This window comes from Leucoraja erinacea, chromosome 2, assembly GCF_028641065.1.
Source record: "Leucoraja erinacea ecotype New England chromosome 2, Leri_hhj_1, whole genome shotgun sequence".
Classification (NCBI taxonomy): domain Eukaryota; kingdom Metazoa; phylum Chordata; class Chondrichthyes; order Rajiformes; family Rajidae; genus Leucoraja; species Leucoraja erinaceus.
In genome coordinates, this window is record NC_073378.1 from 45696847 (window position 1) to 45718649 (window position 21803).

General features: G+C 39.4%; 1 protein-coding gene across 1 annotated transcript; it reads left to right on the top strand.

The window, feature by feature from the left end:
* Window positions 1-1320: 1320 nt before the first annotated feature.
* gatad1 (GATA zinc finger domain containing 1) lies at window positions 1321-20091 on the top strand. Its single transcript, XM_055656166.1, has 5 exons — window positions 1321-1551; window positions 12150-12275; window positions 13639-13698; window positions 17388-17571; window positions 19391-20091. Exons 1-5 carry the CDS (start codon window positions 1369-1371, stop codon window positions 19579-19581), a joined length of 744 nt encoding a protein of 247 aa, XP_055512141.1. The 5' UTR covers window positions 1321-1368; the 3' UTR covers window positions 19582-20091.
* The last annotated feature ends 1712 nt before the right edge of the window (window positions 20092-21803 follow it).

Here is a 21803-nt window from a genome sequence, read left to right on the forward strand (position 1 = left end):
ATGAAAATGGCCATAACTTTTTTAATACTGAAGATATGAAAGTGAATTAGGTGTCAAATGAAACTTATTTTTATGCTTTATCTGATGGGATAAATTGCAGACTTGATTTTTTAAATTTTGTAACATTGCTAACCTTAGATTCTGCTAATTACCTCCGAGTTTATCACCCATCACTTCCCTGGTCTTGTCTCGCTTCACATTTCCAGCTTTCTGGTGCTCCCCTTGCAATCAATATGAAGAAGGATCCCGACTCGATGTGTCGTCTATCCATCTCCTCCAGTAATGCTGCCTAACCCCATGAGTTATTGCAGCACTTTGTGTGTTTGGTGAGGCCACACCTGGAGTATTGCGTACAGTTTTGGTCTCCAAATCTGAGGAAGGACATTATTGCCATAGAGGGAGTGCAGAGAAGGTTCACCAGACTGATTCCTGGGATGTCAGGACTGTCTTATGAAGAAAGACTGGATAGACTTGGTTTATAACTCTCTAGAATTAGGAGATTGAGAGGGGATCTTATAGAAACTTACAAAATTCTTAAGGGGTTGGACAGGCTAGATGCAGGAAGATTGTTCCCGATGTTGGGGAAGTCCAGGACAAGGGGTCACAGCTTAAGGATAAGGGGGAAATCCTTTAAAGCCGAGATGAGAAGAGCTTTTTTCACACAGAGAGTGGTGAATCTCTGGAACTCTCTGCCACAGAGGGTAGTTGGGGCCAGTTCATTGGCTATATTTAAGAGGGAGTTAGATGTGGCCCTTGTGGCAAAGGGGATCAGGGGGTATGGAGAGAAGGCAGGTACGGGATACTGAGTTGGATGATCAGCCATGATCATATTGAATGGCGGTACAGGCTCGAAGGGCCGAATGGCCTACTCCTGCACCTAATTTCTGTGTTTTCCCCGATGCTCTCGGTTTAGCTGAGCGCGGCTGATGGGCGCCGCTCGCTCGCTGCTGCCAGTCCTCCCGGTCTGCGGGGGGCGCTCGTTGCCGAGGACAGGCCGAGCCTTCAGCATCCAGGCGAGGGCCGGCTCTGGTGCTGCGGCGCCTCCCCGCCCGTCCACTCCCCGCCCGTCCACTCCCCGCCCGTCCACTCCCCGCCCGTCCCCCCCGCCCGTCCACTCCCCGCCCGCTCCCCCGCCTCCCCGCTCCCCCGCCTCCCCGCCCACCCGCCCGTCCACTCCCCGCCCGCCCGCTCCCCCGCGCTCCCCGTCCACTCCCCGCCTCCCCGCCCGCCCGCCCGCTCCCCCGCCTCCCCGCCCGCCCGCTCCCCGCCCGCCCGCTCCCCGCCTCCCCGTCCACTCCCCGCCCGCCCACTCCCCGCCTCCCCGCCCGCCCTGGTTTCACTGCTGCCCGGGACCAGACGCTGTCGAAGATGCCGCTGGGCCTGAAGCCATCGTGCAGCGTGTGCAAGGCCAACTCGTCGGCCATGTGGAGGAAGAGCAGCCAGGGCGAGATCGTCTGCAACAACTGCGCCGCCAAGAGCCCCGGGCCTGGCCCGGCCTCAGCGCCCGGATCCGCGCCGCCCGCACAGCAGAGCAACGGCGGTGGCAAGCAGGTGAGCGGCCTGGACTGGACTGGAGACCGGGCGCTGCGAGCGAGCGAGCGAGGCCCCACCAGGGAATAGGCGGGGTGCGGCTTGATGCTGACGGGCCTCTGTGGCTCCACAAACTGAGGGGTTTAATAGAGTCACAAGCCTGCAGTTGCTAAAATGTTGAGTAAACAAATGCATTGCTAGAGGTATGAAGAATCACACCCAGTCTGAAGAATAGTCTCGACCCGAAACGTCAACCATTCCTTCTCGCCAGAGATGCTGCCTGTCCCGCTGAGTTACTCCAGCATTTTGTGTCTATCATTGCTCGAGCAATTTAGCGAGTTAGGCAGCATCTGTGGGGGAAATTATGAGGATTTTATACGTGTTTTTTTTAATAGAAAGGGTGTTTTGTTCGAAGGTTTATCATCTTAAAACGAATAGAATTGTTATGGCACAAAAGGATGCTTTCTGGGTCGTGCAATCTCTGATATTCACCTTTAACCCAGCAAATGATTTTAAGTATAACTGTTGGGAAGCCATGTAGCAGCTGCATAAAATTTTGGTTAAGCCACATATGGCAGCCCCCCCCCCCCCCCCCCCCCCCCCCAAGGTGGAAATGTCAAATGCTAGAGAGCATTGCTTCATTATGAGAGGGGGAAGGTTTAATAGGAACCTGTGGGGCAACTTTTTCACAAAGTGGTGGATATATGGAATAAACTGCCAGAGGAGGTAGTTGAGGCAGGTACTATAACTATATTTAAAAGACATTTTGGGAGATGCATGGATATTAAATATTTAGAGGGATGTGGGCTGGTGGGACTAGTGTATTTGGGTCATCTTGGTCGGCATAGGCAAATTGGGCCGAAGGGCCTGTTTCCATGCTGTATGACTCTACGATGTATGAAGCAAGTTTACATAGGTTGATAGTTGCCTGGAAGATGCTGCCAAGGGGTGGTGAAAGCAAATACTATATCAACATTTGAGAGACATTTAGACAGCCATATGAACAGACAAGGATTGTACATTTTAAATTGGCATCATAGTTAGCACAGACATGACAGGCTGAAGGGTCTGTTCCTGTGCTGTAATGTACTGTTCTATGCTCATCCATGAATGAACTCAATTCATCCCATCAAAATGTATCACAATCTTGTCTGCATCTTTCACCTTGCATCCAAATTGGCTGCTCCAAATTAAGATTTTAAATGAAATGTGTAGTCCTACGATCATTCTAATATCCAAATGAGTGAGTTGAAAAGTCAACAAAAATGTTTTTACCCAGTTGATTTTTGAAGCAGTAATAAAGCTTTGCATCTTTTAAAATGGAAAAGAGGTAAACCTTTGCAACAAAGGAAGTTTCAGGCTTTTGGGATTCGTTCCAGAATACAATAGTTGAGAGACGGCACTGAGAAGATTGGCTTCTTCTGCGCTATAATTTAATGCACCTGGAGAGGTTTTGCATCTGAAAAAATAGAAGATCTAGAGGAAATATGGATGTCTTTGTGGGGAAAAAATGGGAATTAAATTGTAAAATGTGTACAATTGTACAAACTCACTGCAATCGTATCAGTAAATCCAGATTGCCAGCTCAATCATTGTAAACCTAATGGGTGTGAATCGCACTACACAGAGTTTTCCTGGGAAGGAGACCCCATGAGAATGAAGAAGGGCCCCGGCCCGAAACATAATCTGTCCGTTTCGTCCGTACGCTTGTCTCCCATCCCCAAATCCCATGTTTCCCTTTGACCCCCTCTCTCACTCTCCCCTCTAACCTGTCCCTTTCCATCCACATCTCTCCCTCCGGCTTTGCATTTCATAACTCTTCTTTCTTCATTTGATACCGTTTCTATCTCCTTTTCACCACTAGCCATTGCCACTTACCCATCTGCCTCACCTCTCTCTAGCCAGGCTTTGCCCTAGCCTGACCTCTTGCAGCCTTTTTTGAATTCCTCCAGATCTTTCTTTCTTGCTCAGGATTCCAGCATCCACGGTTTCTTTTGAAACCGTTTAATTGGCAAGTTGTACTGTGCTGACTGTCTTCGTGTTTTTCATAGGGTGATGCTGTTACCTGGATTCAGTGTACCAATTGTGATTGAAGCAGTATTATAAACATTCATCTTAACTTATTTGCTGTTGGAGACCATGTCTCAATATAAAGACCAGAATGCTGCATTATTTTAACCCACTTGTCACTTTAGACAAAATGTGCACAAATACCCTGAGATATCTGCATTCCCCTTTTGGAATTGTGCCCTTTGGTTTATATTGCCTTCTGTCAATCATCCAACCAAGATGTAATGCTTCACTGCCAGTCAGTCTGTATCTCCTTGAAGTCTGTTACTCTCCTCAAAGTGAACTATTCCTCCAGGTTTTGTATGCCATCTGCAGATTTAGAAATTGTGCTCTGTACACAGAGAACTAAATCATTATTACTTTGTACATGGTCTTAGTACTAACCACACAAATAACTACACCACATTTGTACCCACAATACCTCAACTCTGGTCAAGAAGGCTCGCCAGCGTCTCTTCTTCCTGAGGAGACTAAAGAAGGTCCATCTGTCATCTCAGATTCTGGTGAACTTCTACCGCTGCACCATCGAGAGCATCCTTACCAACTGTATCACAGTATGGTATGGCAACTGCTCTATCCAACCGGAAAGCACTGCAGAGGGTGGTGAAAATTGCCCAACACATCACTGGTTCTTCACTCCTCTCCATTGAGTCTGTCCAAAGCAAGCGATGTATGCGAAGGGCAGCATCGTCAAGGACTGCTCTCACCCCAGCCACACATGTTTACCCTCATACCATCCAGGAGGCCCTACAGGTCTCTCCATTGCCGGATCAGAAGGTCCAGGAACAGCTTCTTCCCTGGGGCTGTTACATTACTTAACTCTGTACCTCGGTGATTGCCAGTCACCCCCCCCCCCCCCCCCCCCCCCACTCCTTCCACCAGAAAAATTGCACTACGACGACTGTATGTACGTATATATATTTATTGCTCATATTCTATGTTCGCTCTTCTGGGGAGATGCTAACTGCATTTTGTTGTCTCTACACTGCACAATGACAATAAAGTTTGAATCTGAATCTGACTAAACTTTCATTTAAGTCTATAAAACAACCTATCAATACTGTTTCCTGGTACATGGTATTACTTTGCCAATTTCCTTGATGTTACAGTTCCATTATTTCCAGCATCACTACTATTATATGGCACTTTATCAAATACCTTTTGGAATTCTGAACTGTATATTTCACAAAAACTGCATTTGCCTTGTCAAACCTTTGTGTTACTTTAACAAAACTATCAAATTAACTAGACATGCTTTTCCTTTAACTGTTCATGTTGGTTTACTGTAATTGATCTGCGCTGGTCCAAGTAATCATAAGTTATTGTTTCTAGAACTTCTCGAACATCACGGTTAGACTAACATCTGTAGTTACTAGGTTTATACCTTCTCCCTTTTTCTTAACAGGGGTGTAACATTTGCGATTTTCCAGTCATTAGTCACAACTCTAAATTTATGGATGTGTGGAAGATTATGATAGAAACATAGAAATTAGGTGCAGGAGTAGGCCATTCGGCCCTTCGAGCCTGCACCGCCATTTAATATGATCATGGCTGATCATCCAACTCAGTATCCCGTACCTGCCTTCTCTCCATACCCTCTGATCCCCTTAGCCACAAGGGCCACATCTAACTCCCTCTTAAATATAGCCAATGAACTGGCCTCAGCTACCCTCTGTGGCAGAGAGTTCCAGAGATTCACCACTCTGTGTGAAAAAAAGTTCTTCTCATCTCGGTTTTAAAGGATTTCCCCCTTATCCTTAAAGCTGTGACCCCGGGACTTCCGGTGGCGTCATGGAGAATTAAGGCGCGGCATTGAGCTTCTCCCCCGTAAAAAATTGTAAAAGCCGTTTTAAGTCAGCACCGATTTTAAAAAAACTCACCGAAGTTGCCTGGTGTTGTATAAGGGTGATATCATCAGAAGAAGACGTGAAAATCGGGGAGATTAATGGTGAAATCGAGTGTTTAAATGAGTTTAAATGAGCAGAGATAATCGTTCAAGGGCGCCAAAGAAAAACACTATCAGCCTTCAGCTCGAGAAAGTATTGGATACTCTGCAAACGACAGAAGAAGGTTCAGAAGAAGAAGATTCATACAGACAAGGGTCTCTGTTTGAAATGGCAACAAAAGGAGACAAGGAGGAGAAAGAAGTGAAGCAATTGCTTTTAGATATGAATGCTACAATTAACATTACACTGGAGAAGATGCAAAGTATGGAGTCTCACATGGAAACTAGCATGGAGAAACTTTCTCAAAAAATTGATAATACTTGCAGTGAGTTAAAAGAACTGAAATAGCAGAATAAGGAATTTGATAAGAGATTAAAATCAGAGTGTGTCAGAATTGAAAATGATTACAACAAGAAATTTAAAGGTGTAAAGGATGATTTCGGAAAGCTGGACGAGATAATGGAAGAAATGGAGAATGAGATAAAAGAGATTGTCTCGGAAATAAAGAGTTTGTTTGAAACAATCACAGAAAACTGAAGAGGAAAAACTTGGAAGAATGACTGATAAATGTCTGGACCTGGAATCAAGAACTCGGAGATATAACTTGAGAATTCTTGGGGTAAAGGAAGGACGTGAAGGGCATGAATCTCAAGCATGTACTTTCGTTACTGATTTGCTCAAAGATGTCTTTGAACTGTCAGAAGAACCAAGAATAGACGTCGCTAACCGAGTTGGGTATGTTGCAAAAGGAAAAAAGTATTCAAGACAGATAATCGTGAAATTCCGTGACATCTCTTCAGTGGAATTTATATTGAAAAAGATCATTCATGGCAAGAAGCTAACATACCGTGGGGATAATTTGCGAATATTTCGTGATTACTCTCCTGAGGTAGTCCAGAAAATGAGATTGTTTACACCGGCAAGACACACTTTGAGGGATGTCCCGGGAGTAAGATATGGAATTTACTTTCCCGGAAAAATGAAGATATCTTATAATGGCGTTGAACGCTCATTTGCAGTGCCCGGAAAAGCTTTAAAGTATGCAGAGGACATCGTTAAGAAAACATCGGGGCAAGCTGCCGACAAAGAAGAAGATTGAACTTTTTACAGAGCTTTGAACTGATTAAAATGGCCGAGCTAACCAGACAATTAAAAAGCTTATCTCGTTGGAATGTGTTATTCAGAGAGCTTGGTTATATTCAACCTTGGATGAAAAGCTCAAAGTTTAACCCCTTGGCACCTGCCTGTACGGTAGTTAACCCTTTGGTACCGGCCTGTATGATGTATGGTAGTTATAGAAAGGGATATTATGTAAGAATCCTGGGGGGATATATATTGGAAAGTTTAGATTAGACTAAGATTGGATAATTGGAAGGACATATATACTTATACAAAATCGTGTATATGTTGTGTTCTATATTTGTTTTGGGGTTTTTTTTTTTTACTCTTTTTGTCTCTTCCTGGTAACTTTTTTTTTTTTTTAATTTTTATTTTTTTCTCTCGGCTGTCACGCACTGGTTTGATAAACTCATATAAGAAAAGACAAAATATGAAACGGTATGTAACTTTTTATGAGGATTCACCAAGGGGGAGGAGCTCAATGTATAACAACATCACGGAGGTCGATACATTTTTTGCCATCATTGATGGCTATTCGTCCTTAAGGTATCTTCCCTTAGATACCTTAATAGCACCTTTTTTTTTAAAGCACAATTTTTCTCTGTTTAATTTTTTTGAAAGTAATTGTATATCACATTCTTTTTTTCTTTTTCTAAGGCACTTTACAAGAAGGAGATGCAATATAAATCTAATGAACCGGGATGACCACCCAAGTCCTAAAATTCTGAGGTATTTGGTTGCACCATATGATTCAGGAATATTACCCTGATTACAATGCAAGACGATAGACAAATAAAGAATGGAGGAATTACATTTTGTAGTTGGAATATAAGGGGTGCCAACGAACCAATTAAGAGGGGTAAAATTTTTGCCCAACTAAAATCGTTGAAAAGCGACATAATGTTTTTGCAGGAGACCCACATGAAACAACAAACACAAATAAGATTAAAGGCGAATTGGATAGGCCAAACATACTACTCCTCATTTACTTCTAAATCTAGGGGTACAGCTATTCTTATTAGGAAAGGTATTCCTTTTAAATTAAAGAATACTATATCAGATAAAGAGGGAAGGTATACTATAGTCTCGGGTGAAATTTATGCAACCCCACTAACTTTGATAAATATTTATGCTCCGAATTTTGATAACCCCCAATTTTTTGATAAAATTATTGATATAATATCAGAGTTTAATTACCAAAATGTGATAATAGGGGGGGACTTTAACTGTGTTTTAGATTCATATCTAGATAAGTCATCAAAACAAAAGAAGAGTAATTTAAAATCTAAAACTAGCGAACTTCTAAATACATATATAAAAAATACTAATATAATAGATGTATGGAGATCTGCTAATCCAGTTGGAAGGGAATACTCGTTTTACTCTCCGGTGCATAAAACTTATTCAAGAATTGATTATTTTTTAGTGGACATGAAATTAATGCCTTATACAAACAACCCAACATACCACATTAGTAGTATTCTCAGATCACTCTCCGTTGACATTCTCAGTAAAATTTGAGGGAATGCCGGGTAAAAATTTTTTTTGGAGGTTTAATACACATATTTTAAATGACGTGCAAGGATATCAATATTTAAAACAACAAATGAAACTTTTTTTCGATACAAATGATATACCAGGTACTTCGCCTTCTTTATTATGGGAAACTTTTAAGGCATTTATGAGAGGAATTATAATTTCATACCAAAGTTTTCAAAATAAAAAAGAATAAGACAGAACAATGTTGTTAGAACACAGAAATCAGACAGTTAGAGTTGGATAATGCCAAAGATTCCACGACAGATAAACACAATAAGATAGTATTACTGAAATTTAAACTTAATCGAATTTTATCGGCAAGAGTAATAAGACTATTCCAAATTACAAAACAGGAACATTTTGAGTTTGGTGACAAGCCACATAAACTTTTAGCTCGCCAATTGAAAAAAACAAAAAGGGAAAATACTATAACCAAAATTAAATCAGAGAAAGGCGAATTACTAATATTACCTAAAGATATTAATAATAGATTTGCCCAATTTTACCAAAACTTATATACATCTAAAATTAAAATAGAAGATAGTAAAATAAAAACATTTCTAGATAACTGTAATCTTCCAATACTGGACCCTTTGGAACAAGAGGAACTAGGAGCTCAAATTACAATCAAAGAAATAAGTGAAACAATAAAATCGCTGAAAAATGGTAAGACACCGGGACCAGATGGTTTTAATAATGAATTTTATAAAAAATTTCAGGAGATAACGGCCCCTTATTTATTTAATTTATACTCCCATGCTTTTAAAGAAAACAAACTACCTGAAACACTAACAGAATCAACTATTACGCTTATTCCAAAAAAAGATAAAGATTTAGAAGATCCGGGCTCGTACAGAGCTATATCACTTTTAAATACAGATCAGAAAATTTTAGCAAAGATTTTAGCAAGTAGATTAAGCAAATATATTAGTAAACTGATAAACCCTGATCAAACGGGGTTTATACCTAAAAGATACTCATTTAATAATCTGAGACGCCTGTTTAATATAATGTACTCGCATAAAGTAGAGGAAGAAGATATATCAATTATTTCTTTGGATGCAGAGAAAGCATTTGATCAGGTAGAGTGGCAATACTTATATAAAGTACTACAAAAATTTAACATGGGAGAGAATTTTATAACATGGGTAAAATTATTATATGATAAACCGATGGCAAGAATTTTAACTAATAACATGTTATCTCAAAAATTTCAACTATCAAGGGGTAATAGGCAGGGATGTGCACTATCACCCCTGCTATTTGCCCTTATGATAGAACCCCTGGCTGAAAGTATAAGAATTCATCCGAATATTCAGGGCTATAATACCAGGGACTCAAAGAATAAAATCTCATTATATGCAGACGATATACTTTTATATATTACAAAGTCACAAACGAGCATACCAAATTTATTAAACTTAATAGAGGAATTTGGGTCTTTTTCTGGATATAGAATAAACTGGAACAAAAGCGAAATCATGACATTAAAACCTCAAGAACCTACACACTTACTGAAGTTCCCCTTTAAAATCGCAACAGAAAAATTTAAATATTTGGGTATTCAGATTACTAGAAAATATAAAGCATTATTCAATGCTAATTTCATACCTTTATTAAATAAACTTAATACACAGATTAAATTTTGGAAAACACTTCCCTTATCATTATTAGGTAGAATAAATGCAATAAAAATGATCTTCTTACCACAATTACTATACCTATTTCAGTCTATACCGGTATATATACCAAAATATTTTTTTTAAAAATTAGACTCTAACATTACAAATTATATTTGGGACTATAAATCACATAGAATCACAAAAAAACACTTATGTAAACCAAAAGAGGTCGGGGGACTTTCACTTCCGAATTTTATGTATTATTACTGGGCAGTGCATATTAAGAATATGATTTATTGGTTGGATAGTTCTACACAACAGACAGAATGGATAAAAATGGAGAAGGAGGATTGTCATCCTTGTAATATAGGAACGATCCTCTTTTCCCCCAAAAAACTGAATAACACAATATATAAGAAGAACCCAATTATATATGGTACAATAAGAATTTGGAAACAAATAAAATTATCTTTAAAATTAAGAAATCTATCACTGTTAATGCCAATTGCGAATAACCCTTTATTTAAACCATCTCTTATTGATAAGACATATAACCAATGGGAAAGTCTCGGAATTAGAAGGATCAGGGATATGTACGAAACAGGAAACCTACTATCATTCCAACAACTACAATTAAAATTTAAATTGAAAAACAACCAATATTTTAAATATCTTCAGATTTGCGACTTTGTGAAAAAATATATACAAGGATATCAAAAAGTAACTCCTGACTTATTGGAAGAAGCAATGAATATTGAAGCTGACTCACAAAAATTAATATCCTATTTATATAATAGTATTCTAAATATAGACCTACCATCGACAGAGGTACTTAGAGAAGAGTGGGAACGGGAATTAATGATAAAAATTACGAAGGTTAAATGGGAAAAATACCTGATATATATTCACAAATGTTCAATTAATGTAAGACATAATCTAATACAATTTAAAATTGTACATAGATTATATTATTCAAAAACAAGATTGAACAAATTTTATCCAAATATATCCGCCACTTGTGATAAATGTCTAGCCCAAAAGGCAACTATAACACACTCCTTAGTTTCCTGCATAAAACTTTATAGATTTTGGAATGATATTTTTGAAATACTTACAAAATTATTCAAGACAAGAATGGAACCTAATACTGAAATGATTATATTTGGTGTAATGGAAGATGGGAATAAATTGAACACATCTCAAAATCTATTCCTTAATTATGGTTTAATAATAGCAAAAAAATTAATACTTAAATTTTGGAAGGGTACATCAATACCAACGCTTAAAATGTGGATTGCAAGTATGTTGGACACCGCTCATCTTGAGGAAATGCGATTCCTCCTAATGGATAAATCAGACCAATTCATAACGAGTTGGTCTCCATTCGTCGTTTTTTTGGAATCATATGGTGCAACACAATTGTAAAAAATAACTGTTTCAGGACTGGACGAGGGTTGGTCAAGACTATAAATAATGATCTCCTTTTCTTTTCACTATTTTCTCTCTCAACTTTCTTCATTTACTCGTTTTCTTTCTTCACACACTATATATTTCACATTTTTCTATCCTTTACTATCTAACCTCTTTTTCTTATTCTCATCTTTTTCAATGTAACAAAAAAAAAAAGAAGTTGTACATAAAATGTATTATAAAAATATATATTAGGCACTTTGGTGCCATATGACTGTGCTTACTAATAAAAATAAAGAAAAAAAAATAAAAAGCTGTGACCCCTTGTCCTGGACTTCCCCAACATCGGGAGCAATCTTCCTGCATCTAGCCTGTCCAACCCCTTATTTTGGGTAGAGAGTATAAACACTTCCAGTGACAGTCCTGACCAATAATGTCCTTCCTCAGATTTGGAGACCTAAAACTGTACGCAATACTCCAGGTGTGGTTTCTCACCAAGACCCTGTACAACTGCTAGTTGACCAAGACCCTGTACAACTGCTAGACCCTGTACAACTGCTTACAATTTCCATTGTAATTTTCTCCCTCATTTTCCTTGGTATCCTGCCAGGTATTTCATTCGGACCAAATGATTTATCCACTTTAAGTACAACTGCCTTCTCCAGTAGCTCCTCTTTATTAGTTTTTAGCCTCCTAGAATCTGAATTACATCTTCCCAGCATTATCTTTTTGTTAAAGTCTAATGTCAAGTACTTATTTAGTACCTCAGGTATGCCTTCTTCATCCATGAGTATATTTTCAATTAAATCGTTGATTGTCCCAACCTCTCCTGTAGCAACACTTTCCAGTTCATGTGCCTTTCTTTTTGATTTCCTTTAATTTTTAATTTCATTTTTGTTTTGTATTTTGACAGGCAAAGCAAGAAATTCACAGGCGGTCTGCAAGGTTACGGAACACAAAATACAGGTCAATGCCTCCCACTGAGAAAAAAGTTTCTACCAAAGGAAAGGGCCGTAGGCATATATTCAAATTAAAAAATGTAAGGCGGTTCAAAGGTACAGTCTTTGAATATTTAAAGCTATTGGGCGGGAAGAAAACAAATAGTTCAACTAATAGTTCAATAATTTGACAACAGTGCATTATATATTATCAATCTTTCGGGGAGCTTTTCTCACATCTAGCACTCAGTGATATTTGATGCACTTTGTTCTTTAAAGTAAATCTCCAAACTGAGATGCTAGCAATGAATCCTTTATTAAAAGTAGAATGTAAAAGAGCCTGAAAGTACATGGAGTGTCATCAAGTCTAAATCCGTGTCTGTAATTTATTTATTGATTTTGTTCTTTTGGTAACTAAACTTCCAGAAAACATTAATTACAGTATAACTATGATGCTTAATTATCCTGGAAATTATTTATTTTAGAGAAGGTTTTAATCCTCTATTTTTAATGGAATATTTGACATAATACAGTGTGGTGGGGTAAATGCAAGCCATGCTGTTTTATTTAATACCTGACATTGAATAGGGCCATTTATATAAAGAGTAGAAACATCTGTGGCACAGAAAGTGGCCATTCATTTGTCCATTCCAATCAAAATGGATCAATGTTATTCTCACTTCTTAACGCTATTTGCAGCCTTTAGGGTTATTGTTCCTGTTCATCATTACTAAGCTTCTCATAATTTTGTATTCCTCAATTAAATTTCTGCTTGATTTTGTTTATTCCAAAGAAAATAATCCCGATTTAGTCTGCTTCTCACAACCATATTTTTCCAATCCTGGCAACATACGAGAAAATGTCCTCTGTACCCTTTCTGGTGCTATCTGTCCTCCTGTCATCTGGAGACCAGAATTGCACACAATACTCTCCCTGTTGCCGGACTAATATTATACAGTTCTAGCCTGACCTACCAGCTTGGCAGATAAAAGCTAATGCATCAAAACATAATTTCAACAATATGATTTTTAATATTTTGGTTTTGGATTGAAAAATGGTGGACTTTAATAAGGGACCTGTACAACAGTACAGCACAGGAACAGGCCCTTAAGTCCACGAATTCCATGCCAATCGTGATGCCGTTAAAATAATCTCGGCCTGTACGTGATCCATTTTCCTCATTCCCTGTATATTCATGTGTATATTGTAAGATAAATGCTAGGTGTTGGGAATTTTATTGTATTGTATATATTTGCACATAAAACTAGAGATTTAGCTCAATAATTCCTGATTGGAAGTAAGGGTATTTTGCATTTTTAAAAAGACGGTTCAACGTGAAAAAATAATTACGCATGAAATAAGTTATTTTTGCACTCTTTAATACCGTCTCTCACTCTTCAGCTTCTGGTCATTATTTTTCAAATGCTGAGTTAGAATAATGACAGAGACTTTTGTTATTTGCAGCCAATTAAAGCACCAGAGTCCGTGTCCACAATCATCACATCTGAATCTATTTTCTACGGGGTAAGAATTTTTCGGTAATGTGCAAATCCATTTTATCTGACTAAGAAAAATGTTGAATCGATTTCTGAAGTAGTTATTTTTATCCATGGGCATATTCACATTGGGAGTTATGTATTATTGACATCATATGGTTTGTGTACTGCATGATGCCAAGTAATTTTAAGTACTTTCATGTATAAATAAGTAAGGAGAGAGATGAGGTCCTGCAACAGTAATTTGGGGGCTCAGATAAAACGCTGAAAAGGAAAACCTCTTTAATAGTAATCTCAATATTACTCCTCTTACCACGAAATAATGAGTTGAGAAATTAAAAGATTGAATAGATAACGGGCATGCAGGACTAGTGTAGATCGGGCTTCTTGGTCGGCATGTGAAAATTGGGCCAAAGGGCCTGCTTCTGTGCAATATAACTATAACAGCTGAAATACACAAGCTCATAAGGCAGGCATTCAGATATTTGGATAATTTTAATCTCTTCTGGGACAAATAAACCTGTACAAGAATAGGCTGTGGGCCGAGGAGCTTTATTCTGCAGTTTCGTGACCCAAGTCACCAAACTACATGAAATTTTCACATATTGTGTAAAAATAATTATATAAATCACCCCTGAAACTCGATATGAAGAAGACTTGCACATTTTTATTAAATTAGAGAAAAACCGAATTTATTCACATTATAAAAGGGTGCTATTACATTAATTAAAGTCCATACAGATAGATTTTCATAAATTCAGACTTTAGTCTTACCTTTCAGTTAGAGTTGATTCATGGGGGCCTTCTTTGTGTTCCAGCACATCAGCAGGGACTTTGAAGGCTTTCTTCCACTTCCATCCAGTTAGCAGCACTTTCATCAGCCTTTTTAATGCTTTTCCCACTAAATACAATTACCTGCTGCAAGTTTCCATGACATTTATTCCACAGAACAACAAATCGGAATCTCCAGTAAAACAGGCATCTGTGAAGCCCCCTCAGCCATTTTGTGTGCTAGCCTGAAACAAAGCGCGTGATTGGCCAACTGGCAGACAACTCAATGTTAAACGTGCTTTGATTGGACTAAAAAATTCCCGAAATGTTTCTGGTTTTTCCTCTAATGTAATAAAAATGTGCAAGTCTTCTTCATATCGAGTTTCAGGGGTGATTTATATAATTATTTTTACACAATATGTGAAAATTTCATGTAGTTTGGTGACTTGGGTCACGAAATCTTATTTCTAGACACATTTTGGATGCTCGGCCCACAGCCTAGAAGGAGAGGTTGGGCGAAATCTGGAGGGGAACCAATTTCCCGGTAGGTGGGTTTTTCCAGTGCTACTTGGAATGGTTTAAACTAGTGACATAGCAGGAGGGATAAAATGTAGTAAATGGAGCAGGCAAGTCAAGTGCACAGAGCAGCCAGAGTGGATGGGGAGCATAAGATGAATGGTAGGTTGCACTGCGTTAATATTAATACATGGAGCCTGTGAGTGTGGATCAGAAAGTACGACTAGGTTAATATGACAAACACTAAAACATAGCTAAGGGAAGGGCAATAATAACTGCTCAGTGTTCCTGATTCCAGGTACGATGGGGGGGTGAGGGGAGGGCTTGCAATGCTGAACAGGTTAAGCGTTATAACAGCGTGGCAGGGGGTATCCTCAGGGGATTGGCAAATTAAGATATATGGATAGAATTTAGAATAAGAGGCATTTAATTCGATGGAATTATACTATGTGCCTCCTATCAATTGCATTTGGAAATACAAATGTGCAGACAATTAGCAGTAGGATAGAAAAGCAATAGGCATGTAGTAGTGGGTGATTTTAAGTTTCTAAATGTTGACTGGGTTGTCTTAGTATAAGGGGGCTAGATGGGATGAAATTTATTAAATGCATCCAGGGTGGAACCTTTTATATATATTTTAAAAAAAAATAAAAAAAGGCAGTGCTGGAGTAACTCATCAGGCCAGGAGACATCTCTGGAGAACGTGGATCGGTGATGTTTCAGGTGGGGCCCTTCAGATTGATTGCAGTGGTGGGGGGGAGAGGAAGAAAGCAGGAAGAGAGGAGAAAGAAAGCCTGGCACGTAATAGGTTGCTACAGGTGAAGAGGCTTTTTTGTTTGGCAGATGGTTGGATAAAGGCTAGAGTTAAAAGAAGGTGTGAGACAAAATAATTGTGAAGCTAGAGGAAAAAATATAAGTGGGAGGGGAGAAATAGGTGTGAGTACATGTGGGGCACATGGGTCAAGTGTGGGGAAGAAAGAAGTGGGGGTGGTGGAAGAAATTGTATAAGGGGGAAGAGATTGTAGTTCCGTAAAATTGGAAAATTCAATGTTCATACTGTTTACCTGTAAGCTATCCAAGTGGTTTTTAAAACAATTGACGATATGTGCAGGAGTAGGCCATTTGGCCCTTCGAGCCAGCACCGCCATTCAAAGTGATCATGGCTGATTATCCCCAATCAGTACCCCGTTCCTGCCTTCTCCCCATACCCCCTGACTCCGCTATTTTCAAGAGCCCTATCCAGCTCTCTCTTGAAAGCATCCAGAGAACCTGCCTCCACCACACCCCGAGGCAGAGAATTCCACAGACTCGTCACTCTCTGTGAGAAAAAGTGTTTCCTCGTCTCCGTTATAAATGGCTTACTCCTTATTCTTAAACTGTGGCCCCTGGTTCTGGACTCCCCCAACATCGGGAACATGTTTTCTGCCTCTAGCGTGTCCAAGCCCTTAACAATCTTATATGTTTCAATGAGATACCCTCTCATCCTTCTAAACACCAGAGTGTATAACCATATAACCATATAACAATTACAGCACGGAAGCAGGCCATCTCGGCCCTACAAGTCCGTGCCAAACAAATTTTTTTCCTCCTTAGTCCCACCTGCCTGCACTCATACCATAACCCTCCATTCCCTTCTCATCCATATGCCTATCCAATTTATTTTTAAATGATACCAATGAACCTGCCTCCACAACTTCCACTGGAAGCTCATTCCACACCGCTACCACTCTCTGAGTAAAGAAGTTCCCCCTCATATTACCCCTAAACTTCTGTCCCTTAATTCTGAAGTCATGTCCTCTTGTTTGAATCTTCCCTATTCTCAAAGGGAAAAGCTTGTCCACATCAACTCTGTCTATCCCTCTCATCATTTTAAAGACCTCTATCAAGTCCCCCCTTAACCTTCTGCGCTGAGAATAAAGACCTAACTTATTCAACCTATCTCTGTAACTTAGTTGTTGAAACCCAGGCAACATTCTAGTAAAGCCCAGCTGCTCCATTCTTTCAACATATGACTGTCCCGCCATCCTGGGAATTAACCTTGTAAACCTACGCTGCACTCAATAGCGCTGTGCCGCCACTGCTGGAGCTCTGAGCCGGTCCCCGGCAGGAAAGGCCACTCCAATCCAGATGGTAGGCCGCGAGAGGGAGGCAAGGACGTGACTCGGAGAATAGTCGCGTCCTCGCCTGGAAGTGACTGGGAAACGATTTCCCCCTTACCCTACCGCCCTCCCCCACATAGAAAAGCTAATGAAACTAAGGAAGCATACTTTAAAACTAACTAAAAAATTTTAAAAAGATGGAAAAACAAACAGACTGTAGGCAGAGGCTGCCTTCAATGCGGCGCCCCTTAGTGGTATTATTGATTTAGCTGAAGATTTTTCAGAAGCATTCTTACTTATTTTGAAGACGTGTTATTTCAATATTCTCTAGGGTATTTATTACCAGGTTGGGGACATAGTGTCCGTAGTGGATGAGGATGATGAGAAGATATACTATGCCCAGATACGAGGATTTGTGCAGGATCAATATTGTGAGAAGAGTGCAGTGATTACATGGCTTATTCCAACTCAGGCAAGCTCCCAGGACCAGTTTGATGCATCAACGTATATACTTGGTACGTATAAAGTGTTCAAACCTGCAGTCATGTTATTCTGTATTGGTACAAATAATGTAAATGTTGTACCATTGTAATATTATTTACTGAATTAAAGATAAATGTGCTACATGGAGAAAAGGTGTCTTCTCTGACAGATTCCAACATTTGGAAGCCTAGTTTCATGCAAAATGCACACTTTGGCATTCATATATAGTGTATGTATTCTGACAGATACTTGTGCACATATCCACTTGTGTGTGTGCCATTGTTCATGCAGCTGTCCCTGGTTCTCCAGTTGTCTTGGACCTCCTTGTCACTGGACCTTGTTGCCAAGTCTGTGTGATAGCTGATTTGCATGAAAGGATTGTATTTGGCCAAGTTCTACTCGGTATAAAGTTCAGGAACTGGATGTATGTGTCCTCATAACTACATGTGTCAGAGATTTTGGAGAGGAGGCAGCAGAATGGGGTTAGGAGGGAGAGATGGATCAGCCATGATTGAATGGCGGAGTAGACTTGATGGACCGAATGGCCTAATTCTGCTCGTATCCCTTATGATCTTATGAATGTTATTGTGGTCCAAATCACTTCTTAACATCCTTGATCCTGCAGGACTGGCTGAAGAAGTTTAGCTTGCTAAAACCTGCATGTTTCAACAATACTTAAATTTGTGGCTTGAATGCATTTTGCAGTGAATGGCCTTGCACCAGAAATGCAAGGTTCCTTGCATTTCTGGTGCTACATACCAGATTAAGCAGAATTTTTCAGAGGACAGACTCAAAACTGAAGATGTTTTTGAATGCTGAATGCAGCTGAAATGAAATTCATATACCGAACATGAAGCACGGAATCCAATTTGAAGGAATTGTACGGAACGTATAGAAGGCATATCGAAAATGCCACAGAAAGCACACTGCAGGGTTTCATCGCAGCTCTTATGCCCAAGACCGCCCAGTCTATCACAGACCAGATTTCCCACCGTTGACTTATCTATACTTCACGATGCTTGAGAAAAGCAGCCAACATAATCAAAGATTTGTTCCATCCTGGCCAGTTCCATCCTGGCCATTTCTCCTTCTGCCTGCTAACATCCGACAGGCAGTAGAGAAGCTTAAAAGTGAGTATCACCAGTCTCTGGAACAGCTGCTTCCAATCTGTTATCAGACCTATGAGTGGTCCTTCCATAAGTTAGGGTATTGTTCGATTCATTTCCACCCCTAGCAGACATTGGACTTTGTCGATAGGACTCTTGTGCTACAATGCTGAGAACTATATTCTGCAGTCTGTATCTTCCCCTTTTCTCTATCTATAATCAGATTCCGATTCAATCTTTATTGTCATTGTGCAGTGTACAGTACAGAGACAACGAAATGCAGTTAGCACCTCACCCAGAAGAGCGAACATAGAATAATGAGCAATAAATATATATACGTAATACTTGAGTTTGTATTTATGTATAGTATTATGATCTGATTTGATAGCATGCAAAACAAACCATTTCACTGTACCTCAGTACACCTAACATTAATAAACCTAAACCTAACCTTTTTAGACTTGGCATCATTCTCAAGAAAGGAATTTTCAAATCAATAAAGCATTAAATTTGTTATTATTGAGCATTTCTCCTCTCCAGAATTGATTTGATTTATGCCTTACTATAGAAGTTATATTAGCCTTCATTTGGGTTTACGATTTGTGGCAGTAAGTTATAGAAACAATGTTTTTAAACATGCATTTTTATTGACTGATGTACATTTTGCAGATGCATTCTTTTTCATTTGTATTGCAATAATGATTCTACTTTAGTGATTTATGATAATATTTTGCTGTAATTTCAGGACCAGAGGAAGATTTACCAAGAAAGATGGAACATTTTGAGTTTATCTGTCATGCACCTTCTGAATACTTTAAATCACGATCTACTCCTTTTCCAATTATTCCAACCAAACCTGAGAAAGGGTACATCTGGACTCGTGTTGGACCAACCCCTGCAATAGCGGTGAAGGAATCAATTGCAAACTGTTTATAGCTAGGGTGCGTAATAGATGTTATTAAAATTTGTACATTTTTATCTAGTATATCTATATCTTGCTGGAATGAAAAGGCAAGTTATGAAAATTTAAATAATGTCTATTGCAACATCTTGCTAGTCCTAGATTCTTAACATTCAGAACAATGTCAGTTTCATGGCCAAAACCTATTTATGACATAAGGCAGATCTTTTGAAATATAAATGAGGTGCTGCTTCTGTAATACTACTAAGCTTCTTCTGTGGAACTATACATTGAGCCACTTCAAACAAATAAGTGGACCTACTACACGCTAAATCTATCAGTGAATAGATTCTCGGATTGCATTTTTATGAACCTTGTTTTGTATATTAATAAAATTTGTATGTGGAAGCCAACTGTCTGTAGGGAAAATCCACTGAGGTTTTGTTCATTGCATTTGGCATGTTAGGCCAATATAGGATGCTATTGTTTACAGCTGTTTGTATATTTAAGTAACATATCACTTATATTAAAGCATCATGACTTGAGCTTTTGTGGCTGGTGTAATGGGGCAAGAATAAGACTGGAAGGATGCATACATTCCCAAATATTTCAGACCCTGGAGTTGTGTGGCTTTTGACTGAAAGAACTGAATATGAAATAACTGCACATTATGCTTAATACAGTTGACAATACTGATACAGTGAGCAGTATGCTTGGCAATTAAGTTACACATTTTAGTGGAACTCAATTCCCTTGCTGCCGCTGGCACACAGGATTTCCTTGATGCCCAGTCATGAGCTGCTAGATCTGTTCTGGATCCCTCTGATTCATAGTATCATAGCTCGGACACACTCTTTGTCACATTGAGTTCATGCTGACCATCAAGCATCATCATTTACACTTATTCTTCCCACATTCCCCTCAAACCCCTGCACATTCTGCTATTCACCTGCACACGGTGGACAACTTACAGTGGCCAAATTAACCTATCTATCAGCACATCTTTGGGAAGTGGGTTGAAACTGGAGCACCTGTGGGAAATCCACAGTCACAAGGGAGAACATGAAAACTCCACACACGAGGTGAGCACCAAACCTTGGCCACTGGAACAGTGAGGCAGTAGCTTTGCTACTGTACCAATTGTGCATAAGTACTAATGCACGCACAGATGTGAGATGCTTCAATGAGAAGAAGGGACTTTAGCTCCACAAGAACTGTGCAGTGGTATTTCCTACCAATGCTTGATTGATGAGACTAAGGTCATGGAGACTTCATGCTTCATGTAGTTCTCACCACCTGCTGCTGACACAGTCTGGCACTGGTATCTTTCAGAACTAGAGCAGCTGAGCTATTAGTTATGGTGGTGGATATCCCCACCCACTCTTCCCCTGCACTGCAGAATGCATTCTGTGCATTTTCTATTCTCTGTACTCATGTTATTTCCACATGAGGTGCAGATTCCTCAGCTCTTGGAGGCCAGCAGGTGTAGCCACTCACCCACATGATTTCTAAAAACACCCTCTTCAAGACTACGCTGAGAGCAGTGCTTAATATTGCCACAAATAAAATTATAGAACAAAGAATCAGGTTAGAGATAAACTTTTTCCGAAATAATGGCCTAGGAATTGTACTTAAAAAGGAAATACAAACTAAAATGTTAGTTTCAGTCAAATCACTTGAACAGTGACTTTCATTCATACATACAAAGTTTATGGCACGTGGAGCAATTTCTGGGCTTCAAGACCTTCTATGCATGGTTATTGTGTGATCTCAGGAACCTTAGGAACTGTTAGAAGTAAGACGACACACTTGGACAATCAGATAACATTTGCAGGAAAATTGATTTTTGGCAAGTATCTTTTAAAAGAATTATTAAGAATTCAGGAACAGAATGTTCTTGTTTGGCTGAAAGGTAAGAGTGACAAGCTTATGCAGGAATGCAGATTGGTGAGAGATATTGAAGTTCTGGTCAGGAAAATAAGGCATTCGTCGGGTTTAGGTAGTCACGATCAAGTGAATCCCTCAACAAATACAAGAAATGTTGGAGTGTACTTGAGTGTATTGAGGGCGGCAAAAAGAGGGTATGAGATATATCAGGCTGGCAAAGTAAATGGTAATTCCACGTAGATTCTACAAGTATATTAAGGGTAAAAAGGTGGCTCGGGAGAGAAAACATTCCTGTAAAAATCAGCATTGTCGTCTAATATTTGTGAAAGCGCGGGAGATGAGTGAAACTTTAATGAAATATTTCTTATTA